Source organism: Delphinus delphis, chromosome 16 (genome assembly GCF_949987515.2).
Source record: "Delphinus delphis chromosome 16, mDelDel1.2, whole genome shotgun sequence".
Taxonomy (NCBI): Eukaryota; Metazoa; Chordata; class Mammalia; order Artiodactyla; family Delphinidae; genus Delphinus; species Delphinus delphis.
The window spans coordinates 40,886,362-40,907,451 of NC_082698.1; the positions used below are offsets into that span (position 1 = coordinate 40,886,362).

The 21,090-nt window shown below is 34.3% G+C and overlaps 1 protein-coding gene across 17 annotated transcripts in view; it reads right to left on the bottom strand.

Moving 5' to 3' along the window:
* The window catches only part of PCDH15 (protocadherin related 15), a 724,552-nt gene that overhangs the window by 37,020 nt on the left and 666,442 nt on the right, over positions 1–21,090 (bottom strand). For all 17 annotated transcript variants that reach the window (XM_060034587.1, XM_060034586.1, XM_060034585.1 and 14 more), the window contains 2 exons: positions 12,333–12,421; positions 4,640–4,816 (listed from right to left, as the gene is read on the bottom strand). In XM_060034587.1, coding sequence (XP_059890570.1) covers positions 4,640–4,816; positions 12,333–12,421 — 266 coding nt within the window. The remainder of the gene's footprint in view (positions 1–4,639; positions 4,817–12,332; positions 12,422–21,090) is intronic.

Sequence of the window (21,090 nt, forward strand, 5' to 3'; positions counted from 1 at the left end):
CCCTATCAAACTACCAATGACATTTTTTACAGAACTAGAACAAAAAATTTCACAATTTGTATGAAAACACAAAAGACTCCGAATAGCCAAAGCAATCTGGAGAAAACTGAGCTGGAGGAATCAGGCTCCCTGACTTCAGACTATACTACAAAGCTACAGTAATCAAGACAGTATGGTACTTGCACAAAATCTGAAATATAGATCAATGGAACAGGATAGAAAGCTGAGAGATCAACCCACGCACATATGGTCACCTTATCTTTGATAAAGGAGGCAAGAATATACAATGGAGAAAAGACAGCCTCTTCAATAAGTGGTGCTAGGAAAACTGGATAGCTACATGTAAAATAATGAAATTGGAACATTCCCTAACACCATACACAAAAATAAACTCAAAATGGATTAAAGACCTAAATTTAAGGCCAGACATCATAAAACTCCTAGAGGAAAACATAGGCAGAACACTCTATGACATAAATCACAGCAAGATTCTTTTTGACCCACCTTAGAGAAATGGAAATAAAAACAAAAATAAACAAACGGGACCTAATGAAACTTAAAAGCTTTTGCACAGCAAAGGAAACCATAAACAAGACCAAAAGACAACCCTCAGAATGAGAGAAAATATTTGCAAACGAAGCAACAGACAAAGGATTAATCTCCAAAATATACAAGCAGCTCATGCAGCTCAATATCAAAAAACAAACAACCCAATCCAAAAATGGGCAGAAGACCTAAACAGACATTTCTCCAATGGAGATATACAGATTGTCAACAAACACGTGAAAGGATGGTTAACATCACTAATCATTAGAGAAATGCAAATCAAAACTACAATGAGGTATCACCTCACACCGGTCAGAATGTCCATCATCAAAAAATCTACAAACATAAATGCTGGAGAGTGTGTGGAGAAAAGAGAAGCCTCTTGCACTGTTGGTGGGAATGTAAATTGATACAGCTACTATGGAGAACAGTATGGAGGTTCCTTAAAAAACTAAAAATAGAACTACCAAACGAGCCAGCAGTCCCACTACTGGGCATATAGCCTGAGAAAACCATAATTTAAAAAGAGTCATGTACCACAATGTTCATTGCAGCTGTATTTATAATAGCCAGGACATGGAAGCAACCTAAGTGTCAATCGACAAATGAATGGATAAAGAAGATGCGGCACATATATACATACATGTGTATATATGTATCCCATATATACAATGGAATATTACTCAGCCATAAAAGGAAATGAAATTGAGTTATCTGTAGTGAGATGGAAGGACCTAGAGACTGTTATACAGAGTGAAGTAAGCCAGAAAGAGGAAAACAAGTATCGTATGATAATACATATATATGGAATCTAAAAAAAAATAGTTTTGAAGAACCTAGGGACAGGACAAGAATAAAGACGCAGACGTAGAGAATGGACTTGAGTACACGGGGATTGAGAAGTGTAAGCTGGGACAAAGTGAGAGAGTGGCACGGAGATATATACACTACCAAATGTAAGATAGATAGCTAGTGGGAAGCAGCCGCATAGCACAGGGGGATCAGCTCAGTGCTTTGTGTCCACCTAGAGGGGTGGGATAGGGTGGGCGGGAGGGAGGTGCAAGAGGGAGGGGATATGTATACATATAGCTGATTCACTTTGTGATACAGCAGAAACTAGCACAACATTGTAAAGCAACTATACTCCAATAAAGATGTTAAAAAATAAATTAGTTAAAACAATAAAAATAAAAAAACAAAATAGTACTTTTAGCTGAAAAAAACCCACAAAGTGATAAGAATGTTGGGGGAGGGGAGAGGAATAAGAACCAAGCATCCAAAAGCTATGAGAAATAAAAATTTTAATTGGAGTCCCAGAAAAGGTAAAGAAAAAACAGGGTATAAGAAATATTTGAATATATATTGTCTATGAATATTCCAGAAATGAAAACAGCAACAACAAAACCCCCCAAAAATGCAGATTAAAGATGCTCAAAGAACCACAAGAAGAATAAAAGGAAAATAAAAGTAATATACACTTATTGTAGAAAATCTAAGCAATTCACATATCCCAAAATCATCAACATACGCATAACCTTGTGAAACAAAATATGTAATTAATGAGTTGTAAAGCCATTCCAGTCTTCTCTATGCACTTATAAAGTTTTAAAATTTTTTTGATATTGTTAAATCAATTTTTAAATATCTTAGTGAACTCCTTGGAGGAAGTATCTTTTTTGTTTCTAAATCTTTGCCCTAAAAATTCTAACAGCCTCAGAAGCTTAGATTTTAGCATAAGGAGAAATTGAGAGGATAATCCTATTTCCACTGGTCTGGGCATTAGGCAACAATCAATGTTCTAGTACATTTGTTCAGTGTTAAAACTAAATATACAAAAACTTTTATGACTTCAGAATAGGTAATAGTATCTGATAATAATATCTATGCATATCAACGTTGCATTTTGAAATATATCTATATAATCTCATTACAAAATATTTCAAAGAACAATTCTAGGGTTTAAATTAGACCAGTGTTCTCAGCTAACAGTTCAAGGTGAAGACCGCTAAGGCAAAATTTTTAATACTTCATGGCTATTCCATCCTCTCCTCAATATAATTTTTTAAAATTTATAGTTATTCTATTTTTTTTTCCTTTTTTCTTGGCTATAATAGTTATTTAGTTGAATTTAGAACTCTACTTTTCACAATATAATCTAGGTTTTGGAAAACTTAATAGAATGAAGAATGTTTATCTTGTACTTCACAGTGTCAGTTGAAACCAAATTGGCTTCAGTTTCCAAATCTTTTATCTCTAAAATATTTACAAGTACAATTCAAATTATAATCACCATTATTTTACTCTTTAGAGCCAGGCTGTCAGCCTAAAGAAAATAGATATTTTTAAATTTAGGAAAGCACCTTAAATTTGAACAATCTATCATCATATTTTAAAATAAAACCAGTGTATATAAAAAAGAATGCAGGGCTTTCCTGGTGGCGCAGTGGTTAAGAATCTGCCTGCCAATGCAGGGGACACGGGGTTTGAGCCCTGGTCCGGGAATACCCACATACCGCAGAGCAACTAAGCTGTGTGCCACAACTACTGAACCTGCACTCTAGAGCCCGTGAGCCACAACTACAGAGCCTGCGTGCCACAACTACTGAAGCCTATGTGCCTAGAGCCCGTGCTCCGCAACAAGAGAAGCCACCGCAATGAGAAGCCCGTCGACACAATTAGAGAAAGCCCGTGTGCAGCAACGAAGACCCAACATAGCCAAAAATAAATAAATAAATTTTAAAAAAAGAATGCAGATAGATTTAAATAAATGTTAATAGTGACAATCGAAAGAATATAAAAATTACTTTTAATGTATATTTCTAAATAATTTTTTAAATTAATAAAGTAATTATTGTCTTAGTAGACCTAAATGCTCCTTCGTTTGGATGGTGAGTCTAAAACCTGAGAAGAAGCCATTGCTTCAGTAATCTGTATTTCTTCATAGTGATTAATATACTCTCTTGCATATCACCCATAAATTAATTATACATACTTAATTAATACTTAATAACTATGGCTTTTTAAGAAATTAAGTTGATACTAAATCACTTTCATTGCTGCTAAAATAGTAGTGAAATTTTGTTGATGAACAGATATAAAGTAAAACTAAATTCAGAATTTATGAGTTTTAATAAATAAATGGGTAAATAGATGTTTACTAAATAAAAACATGCACCCATATATGGATATATGCATGTAAATTTGTATATGCATATATTTATTTGCATGATGTTTATTATATAGAGAGACATAGAAAAACTAAATTCTGAAATAATGGATTTTGGAGATTATGTGTATATATATACACACATCTCTGAATATTCAGAATATATATATATGATTATATATCAATATGTATTTTTACTACAAAACATGTTTTTAGGTAAGAATTACATGCCAATAATCTTTTGGACACTAGATGTCACTAGAGTAAAGGAGAAACTAACAACAACAACTAAAGCTGTTCTAGAATAATTTCCAAAGGAGAATATGTAGCAGGGTTTTGTTTAAGATTTTGTATATTCCTTATTTTTAAAGGATTTAAAACTCAAATATTCAAATTCATACCTGGAAGAAATGTCACATGGACTTCGGTGGAAGTGATTATCTCCTCTGTTCTCTACCCCCAAGTCAAGGGAAAAATCAGATGTTAATTTTTGCCTATTCAATAAGACCGTGAAGAGAGCTAGGCTTGTTCTTAAAATTCAAGCCTACTGACATCATTGCAGGCAACTTGCCACTTTAAGAAGGGATCTGTGCTTTCCTCTCAAAGAGCAGGGTCTTGGAGCAAGAGTGGAAGCCGATGCAAGGTGATCTCGGTGAACTGCTTCTTGCTCTAAAGCATAATGGATCCTCAGACATCTCAAGGAGAACAGATCCCCCGAAGTCACTTTATCTCATACTTAGACTTAAAAATTCTAGGCGTGAGTACCCTAGGTATTGTTTCTTAGATTTTTTTTCTTTTGTTTTGATTACACTTCACTTTCAAGAAAAATCTGATGGGTTTTAAACTATTTACTTATATCCTTAAATCAGGATTATCTATGGGTGATACTGTAACCAAAAAGCTGTTACAGACAATAAAAATACTCACTTAAAAAGCTCATGTCTGTCGATGGCTCTGTTGGTTTGGGGGTCGATTGCATAGACAGTCAAGTCACACTTTGTGTAATCTTCTAGAGAAAAGGCATCGCCATGCCGGCGAGCTCCAACATTCTCTACCACAACCTTGGAACCAGGAATTTGCTCCTGAACATAGCGATCCAAAATCCTGTAAATCAAACGAAGCACAAACATGACATTCTGACAGGCTCGCTGAGGAAAAAAATCACCTTCAACCTGAAATGACATTTAGTAAATTAAAAATGATGACAGCCTGGTTTTTGTTAATGGTTACTGAATATGAACTCTTGAAAAAAGTTCTCTATATATTTAGAGTGTTTAACTCCCAATGATGCTAGAAGCTGAATAAGGTAGAAAGAGGTCATCAACCATGTCATATTTAAGTCTGGACTTTTAAAATTTATGATACCATTTGAGCTTTCACATGGCTCATGAGAAATGCCAACTATGTTGTACAAATAAAACTGTCTATGCTTTATGGGAACCATGGGGTCTTAGAACTCTTGAGTTCATATGGTTGGCGTTATAAATTACACTTTCCACCAGATTTTGTGATATGTCAAGGTGCAACAGTAGGATACCTTTTTTTCCCTAAGAGTGTAAAGACCCTTACAGCATTATAGCAGTGAGAATGTAGAGATATTTTGCTTTGTCAGGTTTAACAGGTTAAGATAAAAATATTGTATTCTGGGCTATCTTAATTTTGTAAAAAAACTATGACTTCTTATAACATAATTAGTTGAAAGTAAGTATTTCTTCCTGGAAAGGCAGGAAGTTACTTCGTTCTCTATCAAAATAAAGTTCCAAACTAAGTATTTCAGAAAAACAGTAGATGCATCCCTTTTGTGTCACAAAGATGAATCACGTAGACTTTGAATAAAACCAAATTACACTTACCTTTTTTAAAAAGAATCATAACTATACCTTGAATATTAACAAGTAGGATTTCATTTTATTTCAAGTTTATATTTTATTTTATCACTGGTTTCAATTTATTTTACAGCTATTATACGCCTATTACAGAAAATGTTACTTTCCAAAGCTGTGCTATTGAAATGTCTGTGCTTTACTATCTGATAAAATTAGGTCATTTATGGTCATTCTCTGTTGATAACCTCTTCAACTTCAACTACATCTTTGTGTGAAGGATACTTGAACAAAATTGGCATGTGATTGGAAACATTTATAGCAATTCTATTTAGCATACAGCAGATAAGAAAAACTACACAACAAAACTTTCAATTCAATAATATACTTCATATGTCCCAGCTGGGCTTATATTTTTTAACAGATTTTCATTGGTTTGATATCAGCACCATACCTGATACATATAATATACTCAGTTCACATGGAATAAATGAGACAAAAGAGAATAATATTAATGTAGGGCTAAAAAAGTGACTGTGGGTAATAGATAATGGAGTTTTAATCCATCACCAAGTTGGGAAACCATCAGGGCGATGGTGAGAGTGCAAGCTGACATCTGGGGTCTTTATGGATGTGAATCAACTATTGCTAAATAAAATCAATCCTCTCTAAGAACACACCATTACTTTCGCCATGTATAATTTTATCAAATTCTTCAGTGTCCAAGTATGGCAAATATTATTTTTATTTTATTTGCTCAGACCCAACACCTAGGAGTCATTATTGTTTCTTACCTTTTCTCATACATCCAATCCATAACAAATTCGGTAGGTTGTACCTTCAAAATTATACCCTTAACTTAACCCCTTCCTATATCCATACCTACCACCAGTCCAAGCCACATTGATCTCTCTCCTGGACTACTGCTCTAGACTCGTAACTTGTCTCCTGATCTCCCACTCAACGATCTTTTAAAACTTAAGCTAGAACATTTAAAGCAATGCAAGTTAAACATTTAAAGCAATGCTGCCCAAAAGAAATACAATGCAAGTTACACATGTAAATTCAAATTTTTTGTAGCCACATTAGAAAATTAAAAATAAAAATGGTGAGATTAATTTAATATATTTATTTAACTAAATCTATCCAAAAATGATCATTTCAGTATGTAATCCATATAAAAATATTAAGGAGATATTTTACTTTCTTTTTTGTACTAAGTCTTTGAAATCTGGTGTGTATTTTACACTTACAGCACCTCTCATTTGGAACTGTCACTTTTCAAGCACTCGATAACCACATGGAACTAGTGGCTACTATATTGGACAGTTATAAGGATTTTCTATAAATTTTCTATAAGTAAAATGTTAAATCCTTCAAGTGGCCTATGAGATCCTATATAACTCATTCCCTACCTTGACATCTATATCTTGATATGACCAGTATGCCCCTTAATCTTGATTTTCATATCTGTGGTGTCCTCTTTCTGGGATAACTCCCTCCACCCCTAACCCTCCCCACATCACCACAGACCCATGACTTTCTCCCTCACTTTTCTCAGGTTTCTGCTCAGCTTTCACCTTATTAGAAAGGTTTTCCTCAATCATCCTATATGAAATAGTACTTCTCTTTCATATTTTTATATTGTTACTTTTATTTGTCTTTATCATAGTTATCACTACTTAGCATCACATTATAAATTAATTTATTATTCTTATTCTATTTGCTGTTTTCCCCCAACAGAATGTAAGCATCATGGGAACAGGGACTTTGCTTTAGTTCACTGTTAAATCTACAGTGCTTACAACCAGGAACTATCCTTTTTTTTTTTTTTTTTTTGCGGTACGCGGGCCTCTCACTGCCGTGGCCTCTCCCGTTGCGGAGCACAGGCTCCGGACGCACAGGCTCAGCGGCCACGGCTCACGGGCCCAGCCACTCCGCGGCATGTGGGATCCTCCCGGACCGGGGCACGAACCCGTGTCCCCTGCATTGGCAGGTGGACTCTCAACCACTGCGCCACCAGGGAAGCCCTATCCTTTTTTTAATGACTAAATTGCCAGCTTTAAGATATGGATATTAGGAATCAAAAAGTTTAATTTCCTGGCCCGAGACCTCCTAGTCACTGGTGGGCCAGGGCTTGAGCCTAGGTCCTCTGAATTCAAAAGGAACAGCCTTCCTAGGAAAAAAAATATTAATATATATTACTTGGGAATTTCACACAAGATGTTCCCCAATGTGTTTTCCTATAGGAGTTTGAATAGAATAGATATTGCATTGTAACTTTTTCTCTCTACAAAGTATAATGCTCTAAAATTAGGAGTTGCTAACTTAGAGCCCTCAGGCTAAATCCAGCCTACTACCTCTTTTTGGAAATAAAGTTTTATTTGCAAAAGGATTTTGCTATATAAATTACTAATTATTGTTAACATTTAAATATTATAATAAAAAGAATTAACTTAATGAAGTAACAAAGTTTAAATAACATTATTAAAAGTAAAAATATTATTTTTAAATTTATACTTACTAAACTATTAATATATCCCTTTATAGAAAGTTCCCTGAGCTCCTCAACTCTAAAGCAAAGGGTAGGTAAAAATGATCAAAGATAATGTGTTGATTGATTTACCTTTCAACTTCACCCTTCCCCTCAACACCAAGTCTTTATTATGCAGATTTAAGACAATGTAAGTGCTGGCACTTATTTTTTACTGTTTCATAGGTTTTCTTCCCAAGAGACTTTATCATTCTTATCCCAGAAATACACATTTTGGCTAGATTTCTAAAGTATGTTTGGAACCTTAATTCCAGGAGCTATAAATTAATTACACTTTCATATGCTATGTAAATATTCTAGGAAATAGACTCTTCCAAACCAAAGCAATAACTACATCAATAAAGTCCTGATTTCACTGAATTTCCATATTGTATTTAGAAAGTAAGAGAAGCATTTGATCAACTCCAAGATCTAAGTTATCAATTCTGATTCATACTATAACACAATATTTCTAAACTCTTTTATTTATATTTTTGAAAATGCCATTTCCATAGATTTTTAAGGATTTAAATTTTAGAATCCCAAACTTCTTTATCTGGGCTTCATGGTGAAGTGGAAAGAGAAAGGAAGAAGACACAAAATGCAAACATTTCTTAGCTTCTTTAGACATTACTGCCAATCATTTCTAGGTTATAATAAGGTCTCCTTAACTTTATCCTCACAGCTATTTCTACTCAATCTCAAGAATTTGTAAGAGAAAAACAAGGCTCACAAAGAGATACATGCTAAGGTCAACCTAAAATTCTTCAAAACATAAACATGTGAGGCCACTTGTAAGGGGCATAGCTTCGCATTATGGGGGAATTTGCTGAATACATTAATATAATTAAAAAGAGATGTGTTTCATTGCAAAGGGTCACTGGTTAATTCTATAAGCATTAAAAAACAAAGTAATAAAAATTTTGTTCAGTAGAGCCATTTCAGCCAGTTCCAAGGGAGTGGGAAGTAATTATTAGCATTCCTATAGCAGCTAACATTTACTCTTTGAGCATTCTGTTTTCCAGGCACTGTGCTCTTAGCTATCAAAGGATACTGACCCCTTCTGAAAAACCTTCCCCATTGTGAAATGGATATATTAGGTCATGAATTTTTTCTTTCATCAACTCTCCCAATTTGTACTGATTTTTTTCTTATCAAAAAAGCTTTGGATTATGATCTGGCCTCATATATGGCCTCATATATGGGCCTACCTAAAGGAAAAAATAAAAGTGATGATCATATGCAGTTCAAGTTTCCCCTTCTTAAGATAGGGTTAAGTCTCATAGGAAATACAGAACATGGCTTTGATGATGATGTGATTTGTCATTTAAGAACGTCTACAGGAAATGAATGTGTTCGTTACTCTGGTCACTGGAACAATAAATTCCTATATATATTTTTAACATCTTTATTAGAGTTTAATTGCTTTACAATGGTGTGTTACTTTCTGCTTTATAACAAAGTGAATCAGCTATACATATACGTATATCCCCATATCTCCTCCCTCTTGCGTCTCCCTCCCATCCTCCCTATCCCATTCCTATTTTTAATTAATAGATTGGTACTCTGCTGTCTACCTTGGCTATATGTATGTTTTCATTATGCCCTTCCCATCCCCTCCTGGCCACCCCAAGACACTGAGAATGAGCGTTTTGGGCTTCATGGTGCTGGATTAGATCTAACAGTCTTTATCTCTACTTCCATCTACTAAAGTAGCTTTCAAAAAGCAATCATAATGACTACATACTATATGATTCCAAGGGTATTATGTTCTGGAAAAGCTAAAACTATGGATATAGTAAAAAGATCACTGATTTCTGGGGGTTAGTGGGGAAGGGAGGTTTGAATAGGTGGAGCATGGAAGATTTTTTAGAGCAGTGAATCTATTCTGTATGATACTACAGTGATAGATACATGTCTTTATACATTAGTCCAAACCACAGAATGTACAACACCAAGAGTGAACCCTATGCAAATTATGGATTTGGGATGATTATGACGTGTCGAACTAGGTTTGTTGATTATAACAAATGCACTACTCTGGTGTAAGATGTGGATAGTGAGGGAAGCTATATGTGTGGGGGAAAGAAGTATATGGGTATTCTCTGTATCTTCTACTCTATTTTCCTATGAACATAAAAGTGCTCTGAAAAATAAAGCCTCTTTTTTTAAAAAGAGATCCAAAGTTGTTGTGCTTAAGAATCTCTAAATTAACACAGATTGTAAAAAAAAAAAAAAAAAAAAAAAACTATAAAAGGGAATCTGGCATGTGCCTGCTGTGCTTACTGCACTAGCAAATTTATGTTTAATTCTATCAAAAGCAACACAAGATTGACATCCTTATTCCAGTTTTCAAGATGAGAAAATGTGGTCCTAAGTGTTAAATATCTTTCTCAGAGGTCACACAGCTATAATAGGATTCAAACTTGTTTATTTGAATCCATAGTCTGAGCTCCATTACTAAACTATGCTCTTTTAATAGAACATGCAAAAACTCTGGCATCTCTCTGCCTTACCCTACTGACTTTGGATCACTAACCTCATTTGTATAGGATATCTATTATTCATTGAATGTTCACAATTTCCATCGTCCTAGATGGCTTATATTATTTAGTTCTCACAACAGTTCTATGACAGTTTTATCTGGTCAACAAGTGGTGAAAATGAATCTGGGGAAGATTAAATTATTTGCCGAAGCTCATGTTTCAAAACCAGTATTATATGAAGTCAAAGCTCCTTTCACAGTGATATATTTCTCTCAAGACTTGAAAGATGCCTGATTTTTCTCTTTCATATCTTCATATCCATGTAAGAGGAATAAATCATATAATTGCTATGAAATTATACTTTTACATTGCCATTTTTTCCAGTTTTTATAAATTTTGTCTCAATATGAAGAAAAGGGCATCATGATTTTGCTTGTATAACATTTTCATTCAGTAAAATGCATCAAATGCTTACTATATAACTGGGATTATGGTAGTGAAAAGTAGATTTCCTATCCTTATGAAGCTTATGTTAAATTGATATAAATATAAACATTAAATAATGCTTTGAACAAAAGCAGAACAAAGGCTTAGAGGTTGAGAAGAGTGTCATCTATTTTGGATAGGGTAATCAGAAAAGCCTGCCTCAATAGATGACATTAAAGCAGCTAAGAGACAGGCATAATTCTAACTTTTTTCAGGTGTAATCAGCTATTATTTTAATAAAGGTTAAGCATGTGTAAACCACTTTTGCAGAAGTAAACAAGACACTGTGTGATTGCTATTCTACACTTAAATGTTGATAATCACCTCTTTCATAGGACATTTTATGTGACACCCATAGGTTAAATTTTGTGAAACTAACAAGTAATGGTTGCAAAGCACATATGCTTTTATTACAGGAGAGTCTCTCATGCCTTAATCAGTGCCTATTGTATTTTATTTCACACATAATTACTAAAAGGTTAGCTGTATGACTATCTGAAGCTTCTTCTGGCAACTTGGAAGTGTAAGATATTTTGCTCAAAAGAGACAAATTGACAGTAATTGACATCTGTCAACATGAACTCAACAGAAGACAAGGGATAACTAACAAATACAACTATAAAATTATTAAATGACGGAAGGCTAGGTTAGGGTAGTTAAGAGTGAAATAGTAAAGACATTTTAATAATCCTTGATAACATTTAGAATATTAGACAACTGTGAATTCATAATCACAATTTGTCAACAGTAACATATTCAGCCATGTACAGTGTACACACTGTTCAAAAGGCAGAGGGGAATGACATATATTTTAGAATAATTTAAATATATGTTGTTTAAAATTAGCAATCTTAGTTTTTAAAAGAATAAGCTTTAGCCATCTAGATACATCACTTTGAGAAATAGCATTCCCCAGACTAGCTGGATTACTGAGGTAATGAGCTTTTTCAAGAATCTGGGGCCACAAAATCAAGACATATACTCAAATAATTAAGTTATGATTTATTTGTTATATGCAGCATTTTGAGTTTATGTTGACCCATCAGTCAAAGCATTCTGAATAATAAGATCTTCTCACATCTAATTTTCATTCCTATTTGAACGTACTCTTAGAATCTTCACATATTCCAAATGAAGCTACCTATTTCAAGAAAAGAGTGAGCTAAATTGTTTTTAAGAAGGTATTATAAAATATATGTTTAGTCTGAACACTATAATTATTAAAATGACTTAATTCAATAAAAAACTATAGCCATATGAAAATAAACATATAAGTAAAGAAAAACCATTACTCTGTAAGCTCTTCTATCCTTCTTTCCACTAGAGTAGGGGGTACATTCGAAACAATGACTTGCATATCCAGCTGATTGACCACAGAGACCTGAAAGAAGAAAAAACAGAATTCATTTGGCTTTTACTCATTAGCATTTCTATAATCAAAAATTAACATCTTTCCTTCCCTACTATGCATAGTGGTTTCCCATTTATAAATTTAGGAATAAATGATATTTCTAGCTACACAATCTCTACTAGGTATGTTGAAGCAGGTTGAGAATGACAGACTAATTGTTTACTTAGAAGTTATAGAACCCTAAGTGACTTCGACTGTTGTTGGTTTTGCGTTTGTTTTCTTGGCTTTTACAAAAGCATAAACGAAGGTGGTTTTGTATGTTTCTTTAATTGGGTTATTTAAGAACACTCAGAAAAATGGAAAACCCAGCTTTTAGATTTTATAAATCCTAAGAGAGCATTTATTCATTGTGACTAAGAATCTGGGATATGGATAGTTAGAATAATTCATTCCATGAAATCACCACATACAGAATTCATGTCTGCTTTAGCCAACTTTATGTTTGTGTAGATAAAGAGATATATACATACAAACTTACAGAGAGGGCCAAGATGAACTAATTTAACAGCTGTTTATGAATCCATTCTTTCATGTAACATTTAGAGTTCATTCTATGTTCTTATTTAGAAAAATGGAATAAAAACCATAGCATTTATTCTCTGCTTACAATGTATCATTTACTGTTTTTCTCAATGCTCTACAGGAATTAGCACTCATGTAATTCTATAAATCACCGTATCAGGTAGTTATGACTATCATTCCAATTTTTTAATATGAAAACTAATAAAACAAAGAGCCATTAATAACCTGGGCCCAAATAAGCATAATCTCCAGAATATGTGATCTTTACTATTACCCAATACAGATGTAAAAACTGTAAAGTCAAATCATACACTGTGCTGCACATACATTACACAATTAAAATTGTGTAAATGCATATACACCAGGACCATGAATTGGATACTCTGGATTAGGTATATTTAGCACCATATATCTGAATATAATTTATACTAGGGAATAACTTCATGTTTATATATATTTTTGATATAGGCTGCAAATATACTTGCCCATAGATGCCCTATCAGGAGTCACAAACTCAAATGTTTTCAGGGACCAGGCAGGTAACCTAAATGAGTGAAGTAGCCAAAAGTATGAAATAATAGGGAGAACTGGAAGTCTCTCAAATCAGAGAGCATACAACTCCTCTGAAGAGGTCAGCTACCACTCATCTCTAATGAATGTTGCCATGTGGGAAAACAGGTGCAGATTTCCTGGGGTTTTCCATTTTTTAGGAAAAGAAATACTATGTGAAATATTTACAACTAATTTGAAATCTTTCAAACCATTTTGTGGGCCTAATAATTCATGTCTGCCCACTAGCCAGGTGTCTATCTTATTATCACCTGTGAGCAAATCGCTAACATTGGCAGTTCCAATCCTGTATCCCTAACTCATTACAGGCATCTGGGATCAAATGTTTAAATTTCCCTTAAACATGTACATGAATCTTGATTGTGTCTCCACACACATAAAAAAAATCTAAGTTCATTAGAATTAGGGATTATCACAGATTTTCTGCAATTTTGTCTTTTTATCTTTTTGTATCGGTCCTGAATAAAAAAACAGACAGAAATTACATATAAGGTTTTTTGTTATTTTTTTTGTTTTGTTTTTTGTTTTAGTTTTTAGTAGTAAAAATACATGGTAAAAATCTCTAGAAAAATATATATGAGATTTGTGCAAATGTGTTTCCTTTCTTCCTTCCTTTGCTCTCTTTCTTCTTTCTTTTCTTCCTTCCTTCCTTATCTTTTTTTCCCTTCCTTTCATCATTGGACCAGGAAAGGTAAAAAAAAAAATTCTGCTCAAAAGCAAACAGCCTGGAACAAATAGTAATCATGGACTGTTTTCTCAACAAGAGTAGATTTCTCAACTTCCTCTGGAGTTTGGTGGAATCTTATGGTGGAGTTTTGACCAATGGAAAGTTAGTGGAAAGGAAGAAATAAATATTCTTAAATCTGCCTCATGAGTGAACTTCCCATTTCTTTCCCAATCTCTATCTGAATAAAGAGGCCATAGAGAAGGGCACAGAAACATTTGCAAGAGAGCTGTCAAGAACACTACCCAACCATATATGCTCTCATTGTTGTGTCATGTGAAAGAAAAATAAAACTTGTTAGTTTAAACCACTGAAATTTTAGAGTTTTCTGTTACACAATCAGCCTACCAAGACAAACACCCAGGGATTTATTACACACAGCTGTTAGATTTTCACTAATTGTAGAACAACGAAAAACTAGAATGTTAGTTATATTTGGTGCAGGGAAATGGTAAAATTTCCCCTTGTGTACATAAGTTCTGAGTTTTGGAAGTTGATTTACAAGTAAACTGTTGGAATGCAATCAATTCAAGTGCTAGGGACTCTATTTGGAAGCAAAATTTGGCCTTGCAGATATAAGTAACTCTATCATTTGCCTTTAAAGGACCGTTAGTACTTTCTCTTTATTCAGAAGGATAAATTACTTCAAAAGGAATTTTTAATTTGTTAAACAAAATGAATTAAGATTTAAGGTCCTCTGGAATATATACATATTAAGCTTACAATTTATCAAAAATATCTTCTGAACTTAATTATTTTGAAAACATGCTTTTGTACTCTTAAAACAATAATGTATTTCTAATTCTGATAAGATACAAAACTCAGACTGCATTTAACTACAAAAGTAGTTTTCTTAGATTTACCTATAAATAGTTAATTTAAAATTTAAAAATCTCCTTAAAGTATTGACATATTATTCATGTAGAAGGTACATAGTTTAACTATGAAGACAATAAGCTATTATAGCTTAAATTTTGATCTTTCAAAAATATTATATGTCCCTGAATCATTGGTTTCTTATACCATCTATAGCAAAGATATTTATATGTTTAAGATTACTAGACTTTATTTATGTTACTTTTCTAGTATAGCCTTTATGCAAATACTTTCAGAAATACACATCAGTTTATTATACTAAACACTTAAAAAATTCTACTTTAAAGTTGCTTCACTTAATTCTTTATGCCTTAATTACTCATGAAAGTTTTTCCAAAAAATTATTTTTATCATTTTTGGGATTGATCTTTGTAATGGATTAAAATTACTAGGTATTGTCAAAAGGAAAAAAGAAAAGTAACATTTGTGCAGCACATAATTCCAAAAACAGAGGTTATGAATTTACATAATTACTTCTAAATCCTTTTAATTCTTTCTCATAAACCTCTTATAACTCCCCTTTTTTCTATTCATTCTCATATAGTTTAGATAGGCAGTCCAATAGAAATATAATGTGAGACACAAAAACATGTCAGATACATAATTTTCAATTTTCTGGTAATCACAATAGAAAGATAAAAACTAGTGAAATTAATTCAATAATACATTTAACTCAATATATTATCATTCCAACATGTAATCAATCTAAAACAACTTATTAAGGAGACTTTTTACTTTTTTTTTTTCATGTTAAGTCTTTGAAGTCCAGTGTGTATTTTACACAGTACATCTAAATGCAACCTAGCCACATTTCAAGTGCTCGGAAGCCACAGAGCTAACATATTATACAGTGAATAGAGACCCACACAATTTACTGCTTGGACTGGACAATATCTCTCCTGTCTCTGGTGCCACCTCACTTTTCTTGAAAAGAAGAGGTATCTTAAGAACTTTTTAAAGATAATTGTGTATATTTTCTTCAATACTCCACCAAAACTCAAGTGGAAGCTTCTTCAAGGTGAGTTTCAATGTGAAATCTAAAACCATGTTCAGTTACATTAAAATACATTTATCTGTCTTGCACTTTGAATGGATTTTTTATCTTTGAATTTTTTTTAACATCTTGCATTGGTCATTTGGAAAATATTGGTTCACTGAATATTGCAGATTTTTCAAATGTTGACACATTTCATTACACAATATCAAGAAAAAAAATCAAATTCTTTAATATGACCACTGATCTCATCAGAAAAGTCTTTGAGTAATGGGGAAGCTGTCAAGTTCACAGTAGTGAATACATGCTTCCCAATATTCTAATTTGTGCTTGAAGGCTTGAATGTCATCATTAACAATAAATACTGTCAGTTGTTTTCCTTGAATTGACAGTCTCACCTTATTCATTTTTGTGTAAATGCCTATCAAATATTCAAGTCTGAATAACCGTATTTTATCTCTAAGTTATTTTTTCAAATAAAAAGCTATTCCTTGAAAAAAGCAGCTAATTCAACTTGCATAGAGCTTTTCTCTCAGACAACCATGATACTTCCATACACACCAGAAGTGCTTTATACCTACTTCCTATTTCATTACAGAAAATATTGAAAAAGTATTTAGTCAAGAGTAGACATTGGTTAAAATTAATGTTTTACTGCATTAGTAAGGGCATTCTTAGTTGAAACAGGCTTTCTTTTTTTCTGTTTATGTATGGCTATGAAGCATACAATGGCAGCAGCAGAGCAAATGCAACATGGTAAAAAGGCAAATCATGTCCTAGTATCCTTATTAAAAGAGTTTTGATCTCATGGGCCCTGAAATGATTTGGGGGACCCTCAGGTTTTCATGGACCACACTTTGAGAACTGCTAACCTGTATTGTAAGAGAGGGGCCATTCACTCACTGAACTCATAGGCATTTAGTACTCACTAAAAGGAATTATTCTAGGTGCTTGAGATAACATCAGGGAGTTAAATAAATAAATAAATAAATAAATAAATAAATAAATAAATAAATAACATGTCCTCATGGAGTTTTTTTGAGGAAAATCCATGAATATGATAAGTCTTTTGAAAAAAGAAAGCAATAAAGCGATGTAAAATGACACAGTATGTTGCAATATTAACTAGGATGGTGAGAGTAGGCTTCACTGTGAAATACACTCTTGCAAATACTTAGAAGAGATAAGAGAGCTAGTCCTGAACACGTTTGGGGGAAAAGCATTCTAGGTAGAGCCATTGCAAAATCTCTAAAGTGAGAGCATTTCTGGCTATTTGAGGAAAAGCAAATTGGCCAATATTATTGGGTTTGAAGGAGTTAGAGGGAGAAGAGTAGAAAACGGATCATTGGAGGCCAGATTACCAAGGGTCTCATAGTCTTCTATAATGATCTAAGTAATTTCTCTGAAAGAACTGGGGTGGTATTAGAAAGTTCTGAGCAGAGAAATAACAGGACCTGAATTACATTTTAAGATATCACTTTACTTGCTATATTAAAACCAGACTTTAGCAGGGCAAGCGTGGAAGCATGAGAGCAAGTTAGTGAGTTTGCACAATGACACAGGTGAGTTATGATGATTGTTCAACCAAATTGTAACAGAACTTTTGGAAAATGTGCCGATAACACACATATGTAGCATATGTATCTTATAGTACATATATATACACAACATTATTTACTGAGGAATTAAATGTGTGGTTGAGTAGAGAAAGGAATTAAGAAATTTTTAGCCTAAAGAATTCAAAGTTCATTTGGTCATCAAGTGAAACTGGGAAGATTATAGGTAGGAGAGATGTGATGAGGGAGAGGAGTTCAGCTTAGGAAACATAAATAGATCTTTAGTAGATATTCAATGTAACACTGCATGTACACTTGGACATTTGAATTTGCTGTTCAGGAATGAGCTTTGGGGTGAAGATATAAATTTGACATTTTCTAATATATAGACTATATATATATATATATATATATATATATATATATATATATATTTTTTTTTTTTTTTGCAGTGCGCGGTCCTCTCACTGTTGTGGCCTCTCCTGTTGCGGAGCACAGGCTCCGGACGCGCAGGCTCAGCGGCCATGGCTCACGGGCCCAGCCGCTCCGTGGCATGTGGGATCTTCCCGGACCGGGGCACGAACCCGTGTCCCCTGCATTGGCAGGCAGATTCTCAACCACTGCGCTACCAGGGAAGCCCTATAGACGATATTTTAAAGTTGTTGGACTGAATGAGTTTACTGAGTCAGTGAGTGCAGATAGAAAAGAGAATTAACGTCCAAGCCCTACGGAACATTGACTAAAATGTCAGGAGCAGAAAATGAACCAGCAAAAGAGGTTGAGAAGGAATGAACAGTGAGGGAAGAGAAAAATAAGAGCATGGTGGCCTGAAAGCCTAGGAAAGGTAATAATCAATCAAGTGTTGCTGATGGTTCAAATAAGATGAAGACTGAAATTACCAGTGCATTTAATAAGTGAAAGCTATTGATGATGCTGACATAAGCAATTCTGGGTGAGTGTTGGGAGAGGAATTTTGGTTCAAGAGGGTTTAAGAGATTAGATGGTGAGAAATTAGAGTTGGCACTAACAATGAATTTTTCTGGAAAGAGGAACATAGAAATGGAGTGGTAGCTGGAACGAGATATAGGTCAAGAGGGTTTTTTTTTTTTATAATTTTTGAAGCTAGGAAAAATAGCACAGTTATGGGAATAATCAAATAAAGAGGGGCTATTGTTACTGATAATGTATAAAAGAAGTAGGAGAGTTGCTGAAACAGTGTCCTAGCGCTGGTGAGCAGAATTGGATCTGTTGCACATGTGGAAGTAATGGCTCCAGATAAAAGCATAGAGAATTGGGCTTCCCTGGTGGCGCAGTGGTTAAGAATCCGCCTGCCAGTGCAGGGGACAAGGGTTCGAGCCCTGGTCCTGGAAGATCCCACATGCCGCGGACCAACTAAGCCTGTGCGCCACAGCTACTGAGTCTGCGCTCTAGAGCTTGCGAGACACCACTATTGAGCCTGCGTGCCACAACTACTGAAACCCACGTGCCTAGAGCCCATGCTCTGCAACAAAAGAAGCCACCACAATGAGAATCCTGCGCACCGCAGTGAAGAGTAGCCCCCGCTCGCCACAACTAGAGAAAGCCCACACGCAGCAACGAAGACCCAATGCAGCCAAAAAAAAAAAAAAAAGCATAGAGAATTCATCTAAACAAACAGGAAATAAGGCATAGAATGCTGGTGAAAATACTGGTAAGTAGGCGGATTTAGTGGCAGGAGTTGTAGAAGTATCTTTCTAAATTCTTTATCTTTCAGTGAAATAGGATGCCAGTTAATTAGGCAATTGTGAGGATGAGGAAGCGTTGGAGGATTGTGAGAGAGAAGCTCTTCTAGGAGAGAAGGAATATGAATGGACCAGGAAATACAATGTGGTTACTGGACAATGTAAGAGCTCACTTGGGGGCTTTCATCATCAATTTAAAGTAAGACTAACTATATAATTGTACATGTTTTTGCAGGCATCCAGCATGGATATAGGTCTGGAGAAAGGAGAAAGCTGGAATTAACAAGAGTTATGTTTTTTCCAAGTGAGTGTGATGTAGGGAAAGAGGGCAAGGAAGTTGCATTTTTATGTGATTGAGTGCTTGTAATAATTAATAATGTACTATAAATCTGGCAAGCAGGAAAGAGAAAAACATGAGGGGTAGAGGGAAAATGAAAACATAGTAGGCTAAACAGGAAGTAGACTGAAGGTCTTGGTGGAGGTAGAAGAGTGCTGCAGTTAGCTGAACACACCTAGTATTATGGTCAAAGAATGGGAGGTTTGAAATGGAGGTTACAGAGGGGGTGCCGTAAGTGGTAATGGCAAAAATAACTCACGTTTTAAGTGGTTGCAGTAGGATGGAGAGTAAAGCCATTGGAGGAAGGGCATTCAAGAGATTGTGAGTTCAGGATATTGGAAGAATCATCTCTGCATATAATGAAATTGCTCAAACTTAGGACTGGAGGATTGTTGGAGAAAGTAACAGTAACTCAGGAGGGGAACTCATTGAGATATGTTGGGGATTGACCCAAGGCTTGGGAGATCCCAGCAATAAAGTGAGGCCGCGAGTGACAGTCAGATGATGAAAATCAAGGCTGATTCCTAGGAAGGAGGGTCTAGAAGCAGTGATGCTGTACATTGAGGATCCTACTCCAGCAGTGGATAGTACGAAGTCTGTGACAAACAAAAACAGAAAAGAATACAAACAAAAGCTACTGCTTGAGAAGGCAGCAGCAGAAGTAGCAGCCTCAGGGGAAAAGCAGATTTGCATTAAGTAAGAAAGTTTTATCTAAATTAAAAATCATATCTTCACTCACCTTTACTAAAAATTTTTCAACGATTTCCCATTATTTTAAGAAAAAGTTCTAATATTTTTAATATGGGCTACATCTTTTATTGATATATGGACCACCTACTTCCATCTCCAGCCCTGTCTCTCATTCACTTTCTCTCCCTCACTCTCCCAAGCTGAGTAAATATCTATCAGTCATTCAGAACTGTCATGATTTCCCTTCCTTCTTGGTTCTGGCATGTGTTGTTCCCTCTGCTTAAACCTTATTTCTCTACGTCTCCCTTCTCTTGATTGAAAGGATTTCTGATTTTATAATAAATATCATTTTGCTAGGAAGGGTTCCTCATATACATATTGTGGTTAATAAATATATCACATTATGTTTACCTTAAATTTTATCTTTCTAAATATATTTTGGATAATTTTAAAGATATACTTTTAAATTTCCTCACAATAGTTTAGAGTCCAAATGAGAAATCTATAAACTTCACATTGCTTATGTACATATTACATACATAACCTATAGTTATGTTTTGTTCATGTTATTGTAATATTTTAATTATATAATATTTTAATTATATAGTGTAGTATCCTTATTATGTTGCCTTAAAGACCACAATGTGCG